Source organism: Mustela lutreola, chromosome 1 (assembly GCF_030435805.1).
Source record: "Mustela lutreola isolate mMusLut2 chromosome 1, mMusLut2.pri, whole genome shotgun sequence".
Classification (NCBI taxonomy): Eukaryota; Metazoa; Chordata; class Mammalia; order Carnivora; family Mustelidae; genus Mustela; species Mustela lutreola.
In genome coordinates this window covers 125,212,391-125,231,333 of record NC_081290.1, presented here as the reverse complement: position 1 = coordinate 125,231,333, position 18,943 = coordinate 125,212,391, and the positions used below count along the sequence as shown (strand labels likewise).

Here is an 18,943-nt window from a genome sequence, read left to right as displayed (position 1 = left end):
TAGCCTAATCTAAAACTTTGGCCCTGACCTTCATATCAATGTTTTCAATTCATACTGAACACATCCATTTAGGTCTTTCTCATTAGCCTAAGATTGAGCTAATTACCTTCTCATCAAAACCTATTGCATCTTCTATGTTTCTTATCCTAGTCAGAGGTACCATTAGCCTCTAGTTTCCTAATCTAGAAAATTTGGGGTCCTTCTCAGCTTCTACTTTTTTCTTTAATTCTCATGTCCAATCTATCTCTTCTACACTAGAAATGGCCATTCTTGGGGCACCTGGGTGGCTCAATGGGTTAAGCATCTGTCTTCCATTCAGGTCATGATCCCAGAGTCCTGGGATCAAGTCCTGCATCAGGCTCCCTGCTCAGCAGGGGAGACTACTTCTCCTTCTGCCAGCTGTTCTCTTTCTCTCTATTTGTGTCAAATAAATAAAATCTTTTTTTTTTTTAAATGGCCATTCTGGGGTGCCCAGGTGGCTCAGTGGGTTAAAGCCTCTGCCTTCGGCTCAGGTCATGATCTCAGGGTCCTGGGATTGAGCCCCACATCGGGCTCTCTGAGAGGCAGGGAGCCTGCTTCCTCCTCAGTCTCTGCCTGTCTCTTTGCCTACTTGTGATCTCTGTTTGTCAAATAAATAAATTTAAAAAAATAAAATAAAAATGGTCATTCTTATAGCACTTTTATGTTCTTATGATATCTTGAGTTAATTTTTTCCAATTTCGGCTCTTTAACAGTTTCTTTTTTTTAATTAATTAATTAATTTTTAAAAATAAACATATAACATATTTTTATCCCCAGGGGTACAGGTCTGTGAATCACCAGGTTTAAACATTTCACAGCACTCATCATAGCACATACCCTCCCCAATGTCCATATCCCCACCACCCTTCTCCCGTACCCCCTCCCCCAGCAACCCTCAGTCTGTTTTTTGAGATTGAGTCTTTTATGGTTTGTCTCTCTCCCAATCCCATCTTCTTTCATTTTTTCTTTTCCTACCCCCAAGTCCCCCACATTGAATCTCCACTTCCTCATATCAGGGAGATCATATGATAGTTGTCATTCTCCAATTGACTTATTTTGCTAAGCATAATACCCTCTAGTTCCATCCACGTCCTCACAAATGGCAAGATTTCATTTCTTTTGATGGCTGCATAGTATTTCATTGTGTATATAGACCATATCTTCTTTATCCATTCATCTATCTTTAACAGTTTCTTAATCTCCCCCCTTTACCACCATTCTTTTGCACATTTATTCTCCAGAAAGTTACCTTTTAAAAGATTAACCAATCATGTCTTTCTCCTACTTAAGGCCTATTTGACATTGAATTAAAACTTCATAGCTTTGCACATAATCTCTTTCACAAATTGGTCCCTTTCCAATATTTACAGTCATTCGCTGCCTTTGGATTGCACTGGATTTTCACTAGTATCAGAAAACCAGAGCCTTTAATGAGTTTGTGCCTTTACCTGTACTGACTAGAAGAGTCCCCTTTGTCCTTGAGGATACGACTTCATGGTGTTCCTTCTGTAAACCTTCCCTAATTCCCACCCTAGGACATAGCACCAGGAATTTTTCTCTGGGCTCTCAGAATTTTTGTTTCTTTCCCCAAAATAACAGTGGATCCCTATCTCTAACATAGTTATTTATGTCATTGGGTGTATTCCTTTAGGCCAGAACTCAGTTACATGGTATTTCCTGCCCTACATAAGAATGTCTCACCTACCACAGAATTCTACAGATAAGATTTAAAATTTCTTCAAATATTTTTATTTTTTCTTTTATTTATTTAACCTATAATTTATTTTAACATGTTACAGAGAAAGCCTACTTTTATTTTCTTGTGGATGCATATCCAGTTAGGCTGGGATCAGCTATTAAACTATTATTCTTTGTCAGTGTAATCAAAATGCCAATTTTGTTGAATAAAACAGATCTATAAATATGATCTCTCCTGTGCTTATATCATTTTGTTCATCTTTAAAGTATAGCTTTTCAGTGGACTATTCTCCCTTTTACCTTCCATTTTTTTTCTTTTTTTTAAGACACAAAAAAATTTTCCTTTCAGTTTTTACTTCCTTTGTTCGTTCTAGGCGCTTTGGAAAGTTCTTTCTTAATTTTAAATTAGTTAGTTTTGGGGGGGTTTAGGGTGAGTCATCTTTCTTTTTTCTACAACATTGACCTCATGGGGAATTAGTGAGTCATCTTTTAATTAGTAATTTCCAAGTATTTCATTATATAATGTCCTTTCCTTTTTTTAATTTATTTCATGCTTTTGGAAATGAATTTTACCTTGTCAAATATTGATAGTCTCATCACTTCCAATTTCTTTTTCTTTGCGCTTACCTATATATCTTCACATTCACTTTGTTTAGAAGCCTTTCCTGAAATAATAGGTGAATTCTGAAATACATTTTATTTTAAATTTATTTTTTGTTTTATTGTAGTTTCTCCTTTCTTTAACTCTTTTCTTGTAGTTCTTTCACTTTTAAACTATACTTCTTTCTTGATTTAGGAAATGTTCTTATAAATAATAAACTTTTTAAAAACTACTTTATTGTATATTTACCTTTAAATTTTTTTGTTTCTTCTTTCCTTAACTTCTGCTGACATCCTCATGATGCTTTTCTCCATCTAATGCCATGCCCTCTTATTCTTCAAGCTTTAATTGGGTTAGACATCTCAGCATAACCCCTCATTGAATGAATGAATAGGTAAATTAAGTTGTAAAATGGACATGAATCTGAAAGTTTTGCCACAAAAGCACACGGTTCTTAAATATTTCTGCCAGGGAAGCCTGGGTGCCTTAGCCGTGAAGCGTCTGCCTTCAGCTCAGGTTATGATCCCAGGGTGCTGGGATCAAGCCCTGCATTGGGCTCCCTGCTCGGTGGGAAGCCTGCTTCTCCCTCTCCCACTCACCCTATTTTTGTTCCCTCTCTCACATCTCTATCAGACAAATAAATAAAATCTTTAACAAATAAATAAATATTTCTTATTTCTGCCAGAGAGGAAAATGATAAATTTGGGATTTTGATCCTGGGTAAGAAGTAAAATAAATGTCCAACTGCATTTTAATTTGACATCGAGATGGATGGTTCTTCATCATTTGGCCCATAACTGTCCTTGATGCTGTCCTTCAGGGTGCCATGGTACATGAAGAAAACATGAGGAACTTAATTGCTCTTTTCTTAACTGAAATTACTGTATTTTATTTCTACCACTTCATACAAGGTCTAACACAAAGTAATGACCCAATAAGACGTTTGTGAATTAAGGAATGTAAGTGTTTAGTGGAACTTTAAAGGTCATCCAGTTCAACCTCCTCCTACTCAATGCATAAATCTCTTCTATATCTGTTGATATCATGTTCCATTTTTATTAAAAGAGATTATTCACATTTCAATTCATGTACTCTGTTTACATGTTTACTTTCAGTTTCTGGAAACCCTTTAGAATAAAGTATTACATTTCCAGGAAAAATTATTAGAATACTTTTGATCCATGAGTACTAGAGTTTGTTAAATAAAGACGAGAACATTTTACAGGTTGATTTTTCTAGTGAGAAAATAGTTTAGGAAGGTTAAATAATGAGATAATAAAGAGCACATCTGAGGATGAAGCTCACAAATCTTATATTCTTAGAGGCTCAAGCCCTGTGAGTTCCACACATCATTTATTATGAGTTCTAGGATGATGATACCATAGTTTTAGATGAATGGAAGAGTACAGTTGACTCCTGAACAATACTGATTTGGACTAAGCAGGTCCACTTATATGCAGATCTTTTACAGTACTGTAAATGTATTTTCTTTTTTTTTTTTATTATATTCTTGGTAATATTTTCTTCAGCTTATTTTATTGTAAAAATACAGCATATAACAATATAATATATCAAATATGTGCTAATTGACTGTTTATACTGTCAGTAAGGGTTTTGGTGAGCGGTAGGCTGTTAGTAATTAAGTTTTTAGGGAGTCAGAAGTTAAACTTGGATTTTTCTATTGTGTGGGGGTCTGAACTACTAACCTCTGCATTGTTCAAGAGTCAACTGTATTACACATAACATTTAATTTTAATTATTTTCCCAGTGTTATTGTTAACCTAATTATACTCTGTCATGGGTTCTCCCTAGAACCAATAAAACACATTTCCAGTTTAGTTAGCAGACACTAGGGGCATACATGGTAACTCAGAACAAGGCCCATCCAGGGAACTTCACTAACCTCAAATAGTATCTGGAAAAGTCTGAAAGAATAAGTACATGCAGAAGGCGAATATCATAAACTAAATATTTTTTATACTTGAGTCAAGTAGTATAACATTTACTGTTTGCTGAAACAGCTTGAGAAGTAGCAAAATCTAGATTTTTGTAGCCATAAATATTATAAAGCTCATCTGTAGGTAACAAAATTTACACAGAAACCCCTTTGGGGATATCATATTTTATCTCTTTGTTCCTATGGGGTTTTTTTGTTCATATGTTTGTTAATCTATATCCTGTTTTTAATTGAATTTCAAGTGCTCTGTAAATCTTGTTCATGGAGAACAATCCTTCATTAACTGGAGATGGGGATGGCAGGGGCCTTAAACATCACAGAAGGGAATAATATGGTGAGGAATTTGCACCTGGGGAAGAGATTCAAATAAATTCTTATACAAAAGCTGGACATTATGTCCTCCATTCTCACATAGAAAAAGCAACTCTTCGTCACCATGGAGGCAATAAAGGTTAAGATAACACGCCAGGTTTGAGCTAAGACATACTCTGTTACTAAACGATGGTAAGCCTATTCTTCACCTTTTTGCTGAAGGTGGCTTTGTGCTGGTTGCAACATAGGACTCTGAAAAATATTTGCTAAATTCACCTTTGATTCTGTCTACAATAGGTCTATGACCTCAAGGTCAGAGACCTACATAAGCTCTTACAAAACTGCTTAAAATATCTCCTTTTGAGAGATAAAGCAAAGATAGCAAACAATTGGTGAATCTAGGTGAAGGACATAGAGGTATTCATTAAACTGTTCTGGTAATTTCTCGGTTAGACTGGAACTTTTCAAACTAAAAAAATTTGAGGGGAAATGACTATAATTCAGTCAAAAAAAAAAAAAAAAAACGAAAAACTTACTGCCTTATTGGCCACAGCTTGGTTGGGAGGAGAGAAAAGGGTATAATGGTTAGTACTGGCTCCAGTATAAGCATATGTATAAATATTTGTATAAGCATATGACTCTTTGAGTCTAATCACTTAGGAAATAAAATATTTGAATAAATAGAGGGTAATATCATGTTCCTGATTGCTATCCTACATATGTAAAGAATGGTTAAGAATTCATATAAAAGATTATTTATGCTAATAGAAAAGTAGCAGTAGGAGAGGACATGAAAAGTAACTCTCAAAAGAAGATAGACAAATGGTCATTAAACATTTTAAAAATCTCTTACTTGCACCAGTAATTAAGATGTGACAGTTAAAGCAGCTGTCAAAATTTTAATTACAACATTTAGCATTAGTGAGGGATAAGATAAATAAAAACAAACAGCTATAATTCTGTCTGTCAAAGGTAAATTGATACCATTTTTTCTGGAGAGTTACTTGGCAATATACATATTTTTAAAATCTTCAGAATGCCAACCCCTTTGTCTCCTCCAGATATTCTGCTTCTAAAAATTTACTCTAGAAATAGTAGATAACGATATATATTATACATAATTCAGATTATTTATATATACAAAAAAAGGTTATGTAGAAGGATACTAACTTCAGTATGATCTTTATTAGAAAAATACCAGAAAAATCTAAATTTTAAAAAGTGACAGGGACTTGCTCAAAAATTAGAGTACATTCACATGATGGAAAATTATATAGCCATTAAAAAGAATATTATAGAAAATAATATTAAAGAAAAATATTAAGTAACATGGAAACATTCCCATGACACCATGTAAAAAATTCAAGTGCTAACACATGTACAGAATCACAAAAAAACCCATAAATGGGGATGGGAGCTGCTCTCCTGTTAGTGTTGAAATTATAAGCTTTTCTATATTTTTCCCAAAATGTCTGCAAATAATGTTTACCACTTTAATTACTTAAAACCACAATTAATGTTGTTAAAATGAACATATATTATTCCATTTGCTAGTTTGGCTGTAATTATGCACCAACTCATTGTCTCTTAGAGCTGAGTTGAGCAACAGTGGAAGGCCAAGCAGGTAGTATCAAGCCACATGACTCAGTATGGGGAGGGATGAGATACAGAACTCAATTTCAGCTCAATGGAAAAATGGTAGGTAGCCTTTTTAAGGTGTTTCTACATGGAAAAACACTAAAAGTCCAACCTTGAGACTCACATGAGCTCAGATACAACAGAGTAGAAATAATAGTTCCAGCTCTTGGAGACTGTGTTGTTTAAACCCAGGTTAAATTTTAAGCTCAAGAGGTTGGTCCCTATGAAATCACAGTCGTTTCAAAGATGAGCACTTGCCCTCAATCTTGCCTTATGGTCACCAATGGAGTGAAAGAAAAGTTATATGAGAACAAGGGAAGTCTCAGCCAAATGCAAATGTAGCTTGTATTAGTCATTCTAAATCCTAGCTTCTTGGACCTGGTGAATCAGAACAAGACCAATCCGGGGAACCTCACTATCTTCAAATCAGATCAGAATGTTTTGGGAACAGATCAGAGTTTCTTGGGGATATCTATTTAAAAATGCAGATTCTGAGGCTTTTCCCATGTAGAGCCTCTGATGTAATAAATCTGGGTTAATACTGAGATATCTGAATTGGAAATAAACTCTTCAGTTTTATACAGTCAACATGCATGTTGTCTGATGTGCAATGGTTAAACCACAATGTCAGCTAAGCTACTGCAGTTGGTGGTATGTCACATACTCTACATTTCTGTCCCATGTGGAAAATTCTGTGTTCAGTTTAAAAGACAATTCTTTTGTCACATTGGTTAGCTGGTTTCCTTGGTTCCTAAATGCAGAGGAACTGGAAGATTACATCCCAAGTACATATATCCTTTCTAGTTTCTTTTTTTTTTTTTAACACAGTCTTAATCATATAATAAAATATATTGTGATTTTCATGCCATAGTGTGGGATAAATAGTTTCCAATTAATCTTTTTATTATCTTCATAATAGTCATGAGTTAAGGGTTTTTTAAAATTGTTTTATGTATTCTAATTCAGGGACACTACCTTTATATTATATTCAAAATTATGGTGCTTGAATGGGCCAAATCAGATATGTAGGATTTCTTACCAAATGATAACTTAAGAAGGTTTGCTTCTTTCTAGACAGACTTAGATTACACACCATCCAGGAATGGTCTCTGTGTTTCTGCAATTTGCACATTAACCATCAGATTGACTACTTTAACATTTTTGTTGTTGTTGTTATCTGTGGCTTTATTTTAAGCTCATTAGATCTTTTATGAGTCCCTAAGGGGTTGAGCAAGGTCTGAGGGATACTGCCCTTGGATTGGGTTCCTGCTCTCTTCCCATTCTTGATTCCATGGGCTTTTGCTATAGTCAGTCTTTTTTCTTTCTCTTTTTAAAAAGATTTTATTTTATTTTAGAAAGAGCAAAAGTAAGAGAAATCACAGAAGGAGAGGAGGAAGCAGACTCACCGCTGAGCAGAGAGCCCCGATATGGGGCTCCATCCCAGGATCCTAAGATTATGACGTGAGCCAAATGCAGAGGCTTAACCATCTGAGCCACCCCAGGTGACTCTGCTATACTCAGTCTTGCTGCATATGTTCTACTTACAGGTATTTTGTGTGTTAAGTTTCCATGTGTGACTTTATTGGAAAATGGGTTCTACACAAAAGAAGGGGGGTGTCTCTAAGATGTTGATAATCACTGGATTTAGTCATCCAATATTTATCAACTTATGAAAAACACATTTACTGACAGACTGATAATTCTGGAATCAAAGATGAGTAAGAGCTCATCAGTACTAAAGGAGAAAGGTATGTAAAACAGAGAAATTGCCTTTAAACTGAGGCTTAAAAATGAACAGTAATTTGTCAAATAGTGTTGCGGGAAAGATGCTATTAACAATGGAAGTATCATATAAAAGGGCCTAACCTTCTCCAGAATGGTGGAAAATTTACTGTGACAAGAATGTAGATATATAGTGAAGGGGGTAGGAGACATTATTGGGACCAGCTAGCAAATCATTTCACTCCCAGTTAAGGAAGTTGGAGTTTAGGATTTAGGTAACAAAAGTTACCATTAAACAGGAAGCTAACTAACTCGGTCAGAAAGTCCAGTTTTTAGGACCATACATGTGATGGCAGATTATCAGAGTATAGGTAAGGGTGAGACAGAAATTATGGCAGGGAAACCAGGTAAAAATTGAAGTTGGATTTAATGAGGAATTAAGAGAGTGACAGCATTTCTAAGATAGAAATTAATAACCTCTGCACAGATGCAAGGGTAAGAGAATGAGTTTTGAGACAATAAGTTTCTATGAAAATCAGTGGCAATGATGCTACATTAGGGAGGGAGAGTCTGGGGGTATAGGGTTGCCCAGGGGAGTAGGAGTGAAATGATGGGAGAACAGAAGAGAAAGGAAATATTGAATTGATATACACATTACTTGGGGCAAAGTAGGAAGAACAGAAAACCCACTTTTACTTTAGTAAAAGTGCTAAAAGTACTTTAGTTTTGGTGTTATCATGGAAAAGATAAAAATCCAATTGAAGTCAATAGGCTTAACTTCCAGGGGCAATAGGCAACTGCTGTTTTCTACCCCACTCTTCCTCTCAAAAAAACAAATGATGAAGACTGGACCCTCATTGTCCTACTGAGATTTCTGATCCCAAAGTCTAGCTAAATGGCAGAGTAGTGGTTTTCCCATGGTGCAGAGTGAGATTTTGAATCTTCATATGTCCAGTGCTACTTTATTAGTTACTTAAAAGTTGTGATCATTCCTCTTTTCTCACAAGTTCAAAGCTTAACTCGTTGGTCATATGGGTTACAAAATAAGAATACGTTAATTTATTGTAATAGAGACTGGTTTAATTAATAAACTTTTTCGAAAGATTTGTGTGTGTGTGAGAGATCTTACATAAATAAACAACCTTTAAAGCAGACTTTTGAACAAGGACAGAAAATTCCTCTTCCTAATTTGAAACTTTCTAAAATCAACTGAAACTGAAATGATGAAACTGTCTACAATTATTGTTTCAGTTAGTTCTCAATGAGATAATACAAATGAATAATACAAAAGAAACTCATGTGCCATTTTTAATATCGTTTAGCCTAAACTCTTCCCAAAAAGTCACACTCACAACCTTTTGATAGTTTTAGAGGGATATAATGTGTGAAAGAATATTCCAATGACATAATATACAAAAATGTGTTATATATAGAAGAATAAAAATTTATGTTTTGGGGGTTATTGCCGTGGGAAGAAGGGTCTGATCTTCATAGACATCTTCTTCATTGAATACCAGGACCCCTTCCAATTCATCCATACCACTCCATCATCTGTGCCATGTTTCGCCATGTCCCAGCTGTAATGTCCACCCCAGTAGTATCTGCCATTTGGATTGGCTGCATGACATCTATTATACCACCATCCACCACCATCTTCTTTAGAACACTGTTTTCTGGGATCTGCAGTTATCCTGAAAGGAAATGTTTGGGGTTAGAACTGCAGTACTGTTGAGTTTATTCTTTTGCAAAATACCCACAGAAGAGTGCTGGGCGCACAGTATTCTTTCACTCTGGTTTTCTAAGTAAAATCAAATTAAAACACAAAAGGCCTTCTCTGCCCTATAGCAAGAAAGAGAGAGAACTGGGCCTGGTGACGAGTTCATCTGCATTTGTTTCTTTAAACCGTCATGTTGTCATGTTACATTTTAGCTCCCTTAGTGTTAGAGAACCCTGGAAAACAAAATTAAGGTCCCAATATACACATAATGATATAGAGCTAGAGAAACTTATCTAAATGCTCACTACTCAGAAGGTAACCGTGCTCTAGTTCCAGGTCCATCTTTTATCGTTGTTATGACTTTGAGTAAGTTACTTTGTCTCTTTAAACTTCATCTGTCAAATGAGGATAATAATGACAACCTTATAGAAGAAATGGTTTAGAATAACACATGAGAAGCTTAGTATGGTGGCTAAGGCCCAGGAAGCACCTAAGAAATGATAGTTATCAATAACATGAGCCACCATTAAGGATCCCAATCACAACATTAGTGGTGGCTTTTAAAGCAGGGGAAAAGACATCTTACATACCAGCCATCATTATCCCTGTCGTATGTGCTGAAGTACATGCTGTTGTGAATGGTCATAGTTTGATTCTCTCCAACCAGTTGAGAAGCTCCTTCTATGAGTGCATTGCCAGCTGTTCCCTTATATTTGCTCACGGAGAGTTGGTATTTGTTGGCCTCATTCTGTACAGTGAATCCTCCATAAAGGGCCTTCACCTTGTCGCCTTTCCAGTCTTCCATTTCGATCAAAAGTTCTGTGGGTCCCATGTTGGTAAGCTGGCTAATTTTATCATTTCCAAGCCAATACTCCCCTAAAGGAAAAATAAAATAAAACCTCATCAAAAGTAGCACCTTTGGAAATAAAAAACAGTCTTCCTTCCATTATCTTTCATTTTTACAATCTTTTTATTTTTATTTTTTTTAAATTTTTTTTAAAGATTTTATTTATTTATTTGACAGAGAGAAATCACAAGTAGACGGAGAGGCAGGCAGAGAGAGAGAGAGGGAAGCAGGCTCCCCGCTGAGCGGAAAGCCCGATGCAGGACTCGATCCCAGGACTCTGAGATCATGACCTGAGCCGAAGGCAGCGGCTTAACCCACTGAGCCACCCAGGCGCCCCTCATTTTTACAATCTTTTTATAAACTCTTCTTAGCCTCCTAAAAGCACACTCCCAGCACTATGGTTTTTAAAGGGAAATTTAAAAAATTTTTCAACATGATGATTTATTTTGTACTCCCAGTTTTTACCTGGTAGACCACAGTATTTTTTCCCATCAGCATTGGTTGCAATATTTCCAAATCCTTGTTTATACGGATCCCATTTCCTGCCAAAGTCAACACTACCATCTTGACGGTTCTGAATTACTGTCCATCCTTTGGTTGAAAGGAAAAAAAAAAAAGGCACATATAAACAACAAATAATCTAACTTTGGAAAGAATGTATGAATTTCTCACCTATTTAATTTATTTTATGCTCTAAATAATTTATTTGGTGCTTCAAAATGGATACAATAAGGAAATAAATATGAAAGGAAAACTTAAAATCTTTAGAGACCTCAAGTGCTTTATCTTACCCCAAACTGTGAATCACAGATATTTTATAACTTTTTAAATATCAGGTTAAGTTCCAAGTCAAATGGCTCATTGTTGGTATGTTAAAGCTGGGTCTTATTTCTTGGCATTCTATGGTATCAAAATAATTACAGCATAATAGGTGAACAACTATCAAATACTTACCTCCACTCTCTGTGGTCATATCACAGTATACTCTGTATGGTGTGATAGAACTGAGAGGCTGAATGAGATACATTTCAGATGTTTCACCTCCCTTCCTGATAATTTCCTCACATTCTGCAAACATAAGATAACATATATTCAGGGAACTACAATATAACTCTTTGGTCTTTAGTCATCAATTTTATAACACAGGTTACTGAGGAATGTTTTATTCTAGACATTTGAGAATAAATTATAGAAACTGAATCATCTTTTTACTGAAAATCAGACTCAGCTTTGAGTTCTATTTCCCGAGGGGATGAAACAAGCCCTTCTTCACCTTTTATGTCCTAAGATATATATAACCTGCCAGAACACAAGGGATGGAGAAACTCCTATTCCCCCCTCCCCCGCCGTGCTTCTGCCACCTATCCAAGCAAATAAGTGCATTAGCTAGGTGGAGCTATCACCATCATTACATTATATCCTATTCATCAAAAACTGGCAAATACATTAGACTAAGTCAGAACACAGCAAGCTAGGGATATCTTCATGATGTGCTCTTTTGTCATTAGGGTTGGTTAGGGAAGAGCCACTAAGCTTTTTGAAGTTCTCTTATTTTTAGAGACTATTTATTCTGGAACCCTCTAGAAATATGTTTATTAACTACTTACCTTTGCCAGACACCACAGGAATATTGCAACTGACTGTGCATGGGGTGCGGCAGTATTCCATCTGAGCGGACACATCTGATTCTAATTTTTGTATTTTGCTTCTCAAGTTTTCCAGGATTGAACGGAGCACACGAAGGTTAGTTGGGACATTACTATTCACAGTTTCATCTATATATAATTGGTGCTTTTCCAGCTCTGAGGAGTACTCATTTATTGCATTTTCATTATCTGGAAAATTAAATTATGAAGGAATGGTAAGCATTTTCTCCAATTAAAAAACTATAGGTATTCAACCATACAGTTGTGACTTTGATTTTCTGAGAATAAGTTAATAGACACAGAGCTACTGTCAGGCAATCATGATATGTAATTGTACGAGAGAAAATCATTTCACCCTTGACATCTACAAGTTAACATAAAGTCTAGCTACTATACTAGTAATTTACCTTAGGTGTAAGCCAAAATTATGCCTAATAATAAAAACAAAATGTTCTTTATTTCTCTGGTGAGGAAAAGAGGAGAAAGCAGTGTTTAGGCCTTCCATCTCAGAATTTCAACATGTATGGATTGGATACACTTGATTTACTTACTCCTTACTCATCTCATAAGAGTACAGTAGAGCCTTGAAATTTGCAAGAAGAGTGTCATAATACCTTTAAAAATATCCAAATTAGGATAAGCTACTCACTGAGATGTCTATGCCACGCTTACTCACTAGCTGATTCCTAACCACCCAGCCAATAACACTCAACATTCAGATTTCAAGATTCAGAGATCTGGTAGTGGTATTTGCAACACAATTGAGTACATCATAGATTATCCTCTTATATTCAAAACCAGAAGTATTAAATCTATAAATGCTAAATTTGACTCTAAATATTGTCTTCTGATTCACAAATTTCTTATAGAATGAAAACAAGGGCTTATGGTAAATATTTGATCGAAAATGATTCTAGCTGAGAAGTGCTGAATAGTGTTTATATGGCAAACTGCAGGTAAAGGTGGCTAAGTGAGAGCCTTAGGGTAATCAGGCTCATACTGAAAGCAGTAGGATGCTATTAAGGTTAATCTAAAAATGCTGATCCTCCCAGAATTACGCATTCCCATGGCAGTTCAAGACATTCTAATTTTATAGTAGTAGCAAACATAAAACACAGGATATCTACCTCGTATTTGTTTCTGCCTGTTTTTCCACATCTCTTTTAGCAGAGTTATATACTGAAAGGTGCTAGAAGAGGACTGGGACACAGACTCCACATTGTTATTTAACTCTTCTATACTTTTTCTGATTGGCCTTTCCTGTTTTACCAAAGTATCTTGCAACTGACATCCTGTAGGACACAACACTCCCTGCAAACAAAGAAGAGAGCAGGCATTAGATAAAGGATTCAGATTATGGGTATTTGTGAAAATAGTACAACAGTGAAGATTAAAATTAGTCCTTACCATAGAATAAATATAACTGGACTATGAAAATTTTACCACCTGAACAATTGAGGAGGGCAAAATACAAAATTAAAAACAATTTTTACAATCCTAGGCTCAGACTAAAGGAGACTAGGAAGGAACTCTTAACCCAAGCCCCAACAAGTTTTGTAGTTATTTCCAAAAAAAAAAAAAGAAGCAAAATAATGATGATGATGTGATTCAAGGAAACATTAGGAGGCCATGAGGAAGATAGGCATTCTCTGCATGGGAGACCCATCATCACGAGAAACATCAGTGTATACCCACCAGGTCTGGGTCAGCATGAAGACAGCCCCCAGCATCAGGGGCCTTTCTTTCTACTTTCTTTTGGCCTGCTGCTTTTTTGATTGGTCGAGGCTGATAGCCACCTCCACTGATGGGAGGTGGAGCAGGTCTCAGGCTGGGAGCCTCTTCCCTCTTCTTGTCACGTGGCCGGTGACCACGTGCACCCACAGTGGCCTTCAGGGAACCAGGCAGAAATAAAACGTAAAGTGTTAGCAGAGATTTGACATGTAAATATTCCAATACACTCAATTTACAATTTAGGTTATCACACGATTAATGGTTTCCTTAAGGTCCATCAAATGGCTAGTCATTGTTGGTATATCAATAGGCTGCTTAGGTCTCTTCGGTAACAACAGACAGAAAAACTGCATGAAAAGCTATAGTCCCAGAGGGAGTTGTTTTGTTTTGTTGTCTTTGTTTTGTTTTTACAAAAAGCTTTAAAATAAAGCTGCACCAGATTGTGAATAGTAAGGACCTTAGATTCCTGATACCTATACAATGGAATACATCAAATAGTAAGGCATCTACACTGTCAGGATGAATAAATATTCTCAAGCCACCCAGATTACTAATTTCCTGTAACCACTGGTCCTTATTTTCCCACTTTCAGTTTTTATGAATTGATTATTTTGCCTAACTCCTATATAACAATATTTGAGAGGCAATACAGATTTATTCAAAGTGAAACTTACTTGGGATTTATTTGTAATAAGACAATCTTTGACTCTAGCATGTTTGAAGAGGAATAAGGTACTCTGGAGCCAGGCTGCTTGGATTCAAATCTTGACCCTACCACTTACTAGTTAGTTACAAGATCATGTACAAGTTCTGATATCTGTGCTCCAGTTTCCTTATCTGTAAAATAGGGATAATAACTGTATCTGTTGTATAAAATGATTGTAAGGTAAGGGCTAAACGACTTTGCATGTGATGCCCCCTGAAGAGCAGCTGGTATACAGTAAATACTCACTATTTCTATTATAATAAAACATAATAGATACTACAGTTCAAAAGGCTTCTCTGCTACTAATTCCAATATTATTCTTTTTTAAAATATTTTTATTTATTTATTTGACAGACAGAGATCACAAATAGGCAGAAAGGCAGGCAGAGAGAGAAGGGGAAGCAGGCTCCCTGCTGAGCAGAGAGCCCGATGCGAGGTTCAATGTGGGGCTCAATCCCAGGACCCTGAGATCAAGACCTGAGCAGAAGACAGAGGCTTGACCCACTGAGCCATCCAGGCACCCCTGCAATCTTATTCTTATTTTATACCCACAAAATTATTTTTTAAACCATTCTCCTGAAATTTCCTACATGATTTCCTTATCAAACAGCATAATTTTCTCCTATCTAAAATAATTCTCAAGGTACGTGGTTAAAATTATTTGTTAAATTTAAAAGTACTACATTAAAAGATACTGAAGTAGAAAATATGCGGTGCAATACAAAAATGTTGGCTGGGATTAAATGCATTGTCATTTGGCCTTGGTCAGCAGTCACACTTTTAAAAAATTATACTAGTTACAAATTAACAAATAACTAGATGTGAGGCAGAGGCTAAACTCTCCAGCCATTCTGAGAGCCCAGAAGTCATACAATGACTCTGTTTTGAATTTTAATGTCATGTATTCATTATGTTATAATAATATTTAACATTTAGTGACAATGTTAGTCTTTCAATCAGGCAATTTGGCTCCTGATCTCCCCACTTAAACACTATAGTATTGGGGTATGTGTGAGGATTTGGGGGGAGGGATATATATATATATTTTATGTGGTCCTGGTCTATTCTACCAGAAATTTTATGAAATGTGGCTTTCCTTTTATTGCAAATCAAATTATAATAGAAGAAAATATTTTCTTTCTATTTCATTAGAGTGCCTTTAGAGAGGTGGCATTGATGGTCTAGCTTTACCAGAGAAAGGGAAATTTAAAATATGTAAAGAAATTCTATGGATATTTAGGTTCGTGAAGATCACTTAGGGAAATTAAAAAAAAAAACAAAAACTAGAAAATCTATTTGGGAGCTAAACTAGTAAACTATCTCTGTAAGGATTAGCTGGTAAGTAGAAATGTAAAAGTGCTTAGCCAAGTGTTTACAAAAGTTTACTCTTACACATTCTTTACATTCTTCTTACCTAATGCAATTAGCCAGACAATCATCTTTTTATCTGTATGGTTTGATAATTAAAACAACTTAGGTTCCCTTCAAATTCAACAAATGATCTGAACAAATCACTTCCTTTAAGTATTATTATATACTCTAATTTCTATGTGACAGACTATGTTACAGACAAGAAATCTGATCATGATTCATTTGAGAATAAAATCAAAATCCTCTAAGTATTTATCTCCCTAAATGCAATTCTGTATTTTTGTTATCTTCAAACCAAGACAAATAAATCAGCAAAGATAGTAGTTGAGGTAAAACTGTTCCACAAATGAATAAATTATACTGAGCTATGTGTTTCATAACTATTAATAATAACAATAAATACTACTTATGATTTAGATTTTCTCACTTGAAGAAACCCAATTATTTCATTTTCTATCACTGTACTTGGTCTATTCTGCTTTTAGATTGGTTTAGAATTTTCATTCATAAGTCACCAGTAATTTCAGGAGCTATATATTACTCTTCTTCACCAAAGAGTAATCCATCACAGTTTTTCTCTTAAAATACTGCTTTTTCATTATTTTATAGTCTGCAAAATTCTCAGATTTGTCCTCATAATTGTAATAACATATTGCTAGAATTAAATAAAAATCGCAGTACTTAGGATAACAAGTGAGAAAAACAATCTTACCACAGCTCTGTCTCCTTCATCCTGGGAAAACAAAGGTAAGAAACAAGAAAATAAGAAATTATTATTTTGTTTTTCTGCAAGAAATACTATGTAACATCTTTAAATAAATGGGTCCCTGAGATTAACAATTCAATTTCATAACTAAAATCAAGGTTAACATCATTAAAATATTCATATGATTACATTGTTATATTTTATATTAATAATATTAGTAATAATATAATAAGTTTAAAATAATCACCAAATCGTCATAAAGTTGATCTTGCGACTTAACAATAACAACACACAATAGTAGCAATAACAGATTCTTCATGATTTTAAGTTTTTGGAGGTTCCAAGAGACCATCCTTTGCTTATGGACTTCACTGAGATATCTTCAATTCTATATATAGCTGAGTCCTTTGTTACGTATCACTTTAGAAACAGTACCTTCCTTTGTTAATATTTAATCTTTTGGCTCACTTGTTGGCTGAACCATTTCATCACTTAAGCAACATATTCCCAGCAAGACTTATTTACTTGTCATACAACTATTCTGTGTTGGCTGAATTTAGAAACACCACAGTTCTTAATTGGATAATATGAGGGAAAACTAGGACATTCCTCAAGGAAATGTGTATCACTTTTCCAGTAAATTAGTGTAGATGCTGCTCAGGCTCACAGGGAATGTGTGAAGAAATAAACATTTCTCATCTAAGCACAAAATTCTGGACCTACTCACAAAGAATCCACTAAAACTGTGTATTCACAAAAAGTATAGCACAAATGTTTATGCTTTAAGGCAATCATATAATTGAGCTTTAGGAGGCCTATATATTAAGAATAATGTTATATCACCGTGTATTTATCCTTTCTTTTAGACCTTAATCAGAACAGGAAATTTACAACTCATGCCTTATACTCTGATAGACAAATATCAAAAGAAAAATGTCAACTTCTCATTTCTTTCCACAGTTTGTCCTTCAGTAATATGTGTTCAAAAAAATTCTAAATACTGTTAAAATAAGACAGCACAGATTCCTAAATCAAAATCATTATTATTGTGATTGGACACATAATTAACATTTTATTTTTATATTACATTATATATTATATTGTATATTATATTGCTTATAAAGACAATGTTATTTCACCATGAGTGAAGCCTTCATACATCTATTTCAAATAGAGGCTCAGACACTACTTGGTCCATTTCCTATCATTATTTCCTGTAAACCACAAAATCCCTGCCTCATCTTTTTATCTATTTGTTGCAATCAGGATTACCAACTCCTACAAGAACCAATGGGGAACTCAAAGTCAACAACACAAATCCCAGAAAGTATGCTGCTTTATAGCATTTTCTGTGTGTGCATGTGTATGTGTGTGTGTGTTTAGTACAGAAAGTAAAACATTCTTGTGACATTTAAAAAATAATTCTTTGCAAGATACCAGGTTATTCAGGTTTAAATCAGGAGAGTATGTTTTTAATTGAAATAGAGTTGATATACAATATTATATTAGTTTCAGGTGTACAACATAGTGATTCTACATTTACATATATGTTAGGAAATGCTCACTGAGGAAACCCCTTGTCACCATACAGTCATTACAATATTATCGACTCGATTCCCTACACTGTAATTTTCATCCTCATGGTTTAGTTTATAATGCAAATTTGTACATCTTAATCCCTTCTTCTATAAATCATGCTTGGAAGCAGACTCTTGATAATGGTATGAGACCCACTAAATTTCTTTCTTCTCTGAGCAGCAGAGATCGAATCCCCAAATTCTTTTAACTCAAATTTAGAGAAGCAAAGTATTGAGTTTAAATTAAGTAAAATACCTCACTGGATTTTTTCAAATTTGTATACCTTTTATCAGTACTGAGTATTTTAAGAGTAACTTAGTTTTAATTTTTCTTAGAAGAATACACATCTGACCATAAAAGCAAATAGATGTGTGTATTAATTTAAAAAAAGATGCAAGAACATTTATCTTTGAAATGTGACTAAGGTAAAGCTCATTTTAGTAATCTGGACAGGATCTTGTGTTAATGATGTCAGATTCTTGCTGATTTGAAAAAACTATCTGATAAGAAGACTAAAACTTTTTTTTTTCTTTTAAGGTAACATTATCAGACTACTACTTCATTTTCAAGCACTGAAACTAACAATAGAACCGTTATTTGATTTTCAGAAGTTTGTTGATTTTCAAGTTTCTTCTGGTATTTAAAAGAATCTTGTACAACATTAAAATGAAAATGCCTTTAAATTCTCACCT

At 34.8% G+C, this 18,943-nt stretch overlaps 1 protein-coding gene across 1 annotated transcript; it reads right to left on the bottom strand.

Moving 5' to 3' along the window:
• Positions 1-9,244: 9,244 nt before the first annotated feature.
• On the bottom strand, positions 9,245-17,057 carry FGB (fibrinogen beta chain). Its single transcript, XM_059173575.1, has 9 exons — positions 16,921-17,057; positions 16,680-16,700; positions 13,855-14,046; positions 13,287-13,470; positions 12,121-12,348; positions 11,468-11,581; positions 10,979-11,104; positions 10,257-10,542; positions 9,245-9,640 (listed from the first exon to the last, which is right to left on the bottom strand). Exons 1-9 carry the CDS (start codon positions 17,023-17,025, stop codon positions 9,409-9,411), a joined length of 1,488 nt encoding a protein of 495 aa, XP_059029558.1. The 5' UTR covers positions 17,026-17,057; the 3' UTR covers positions 9,245-9,408.
• Between the last annotated feature and the right edge of the window lie 1,886 nt (positions 17,058-18,943).

What these genes read in the sequence shown, in the direction of transcription:
- FGB (XM_059173575.1), bottom strand. Translation starts at nt 17,025, where the DNA reads ATGGTCTCTTGGAACCTCCAAAAACTTAAAATCATGAAGAATCTGTTA. An exon ending in TTCATGCTGACCCAGACCTG is followed by an intron (nt 13,471 to 13,854) that starts GTGGGTATACAC and finishes CTTTGTTTGCAG; the next exon opens with GGAGTGTTGTGTCCTACAGG. An exon ending in TATGACCACAGAGAGTGGAG is followed by an intron (nt 11,105 to 11,467) that starts GTAAGTATTTGA and finishes TTTCAACCAAAG; the next exon opens with GATGGACAGTAATTCAGAAC.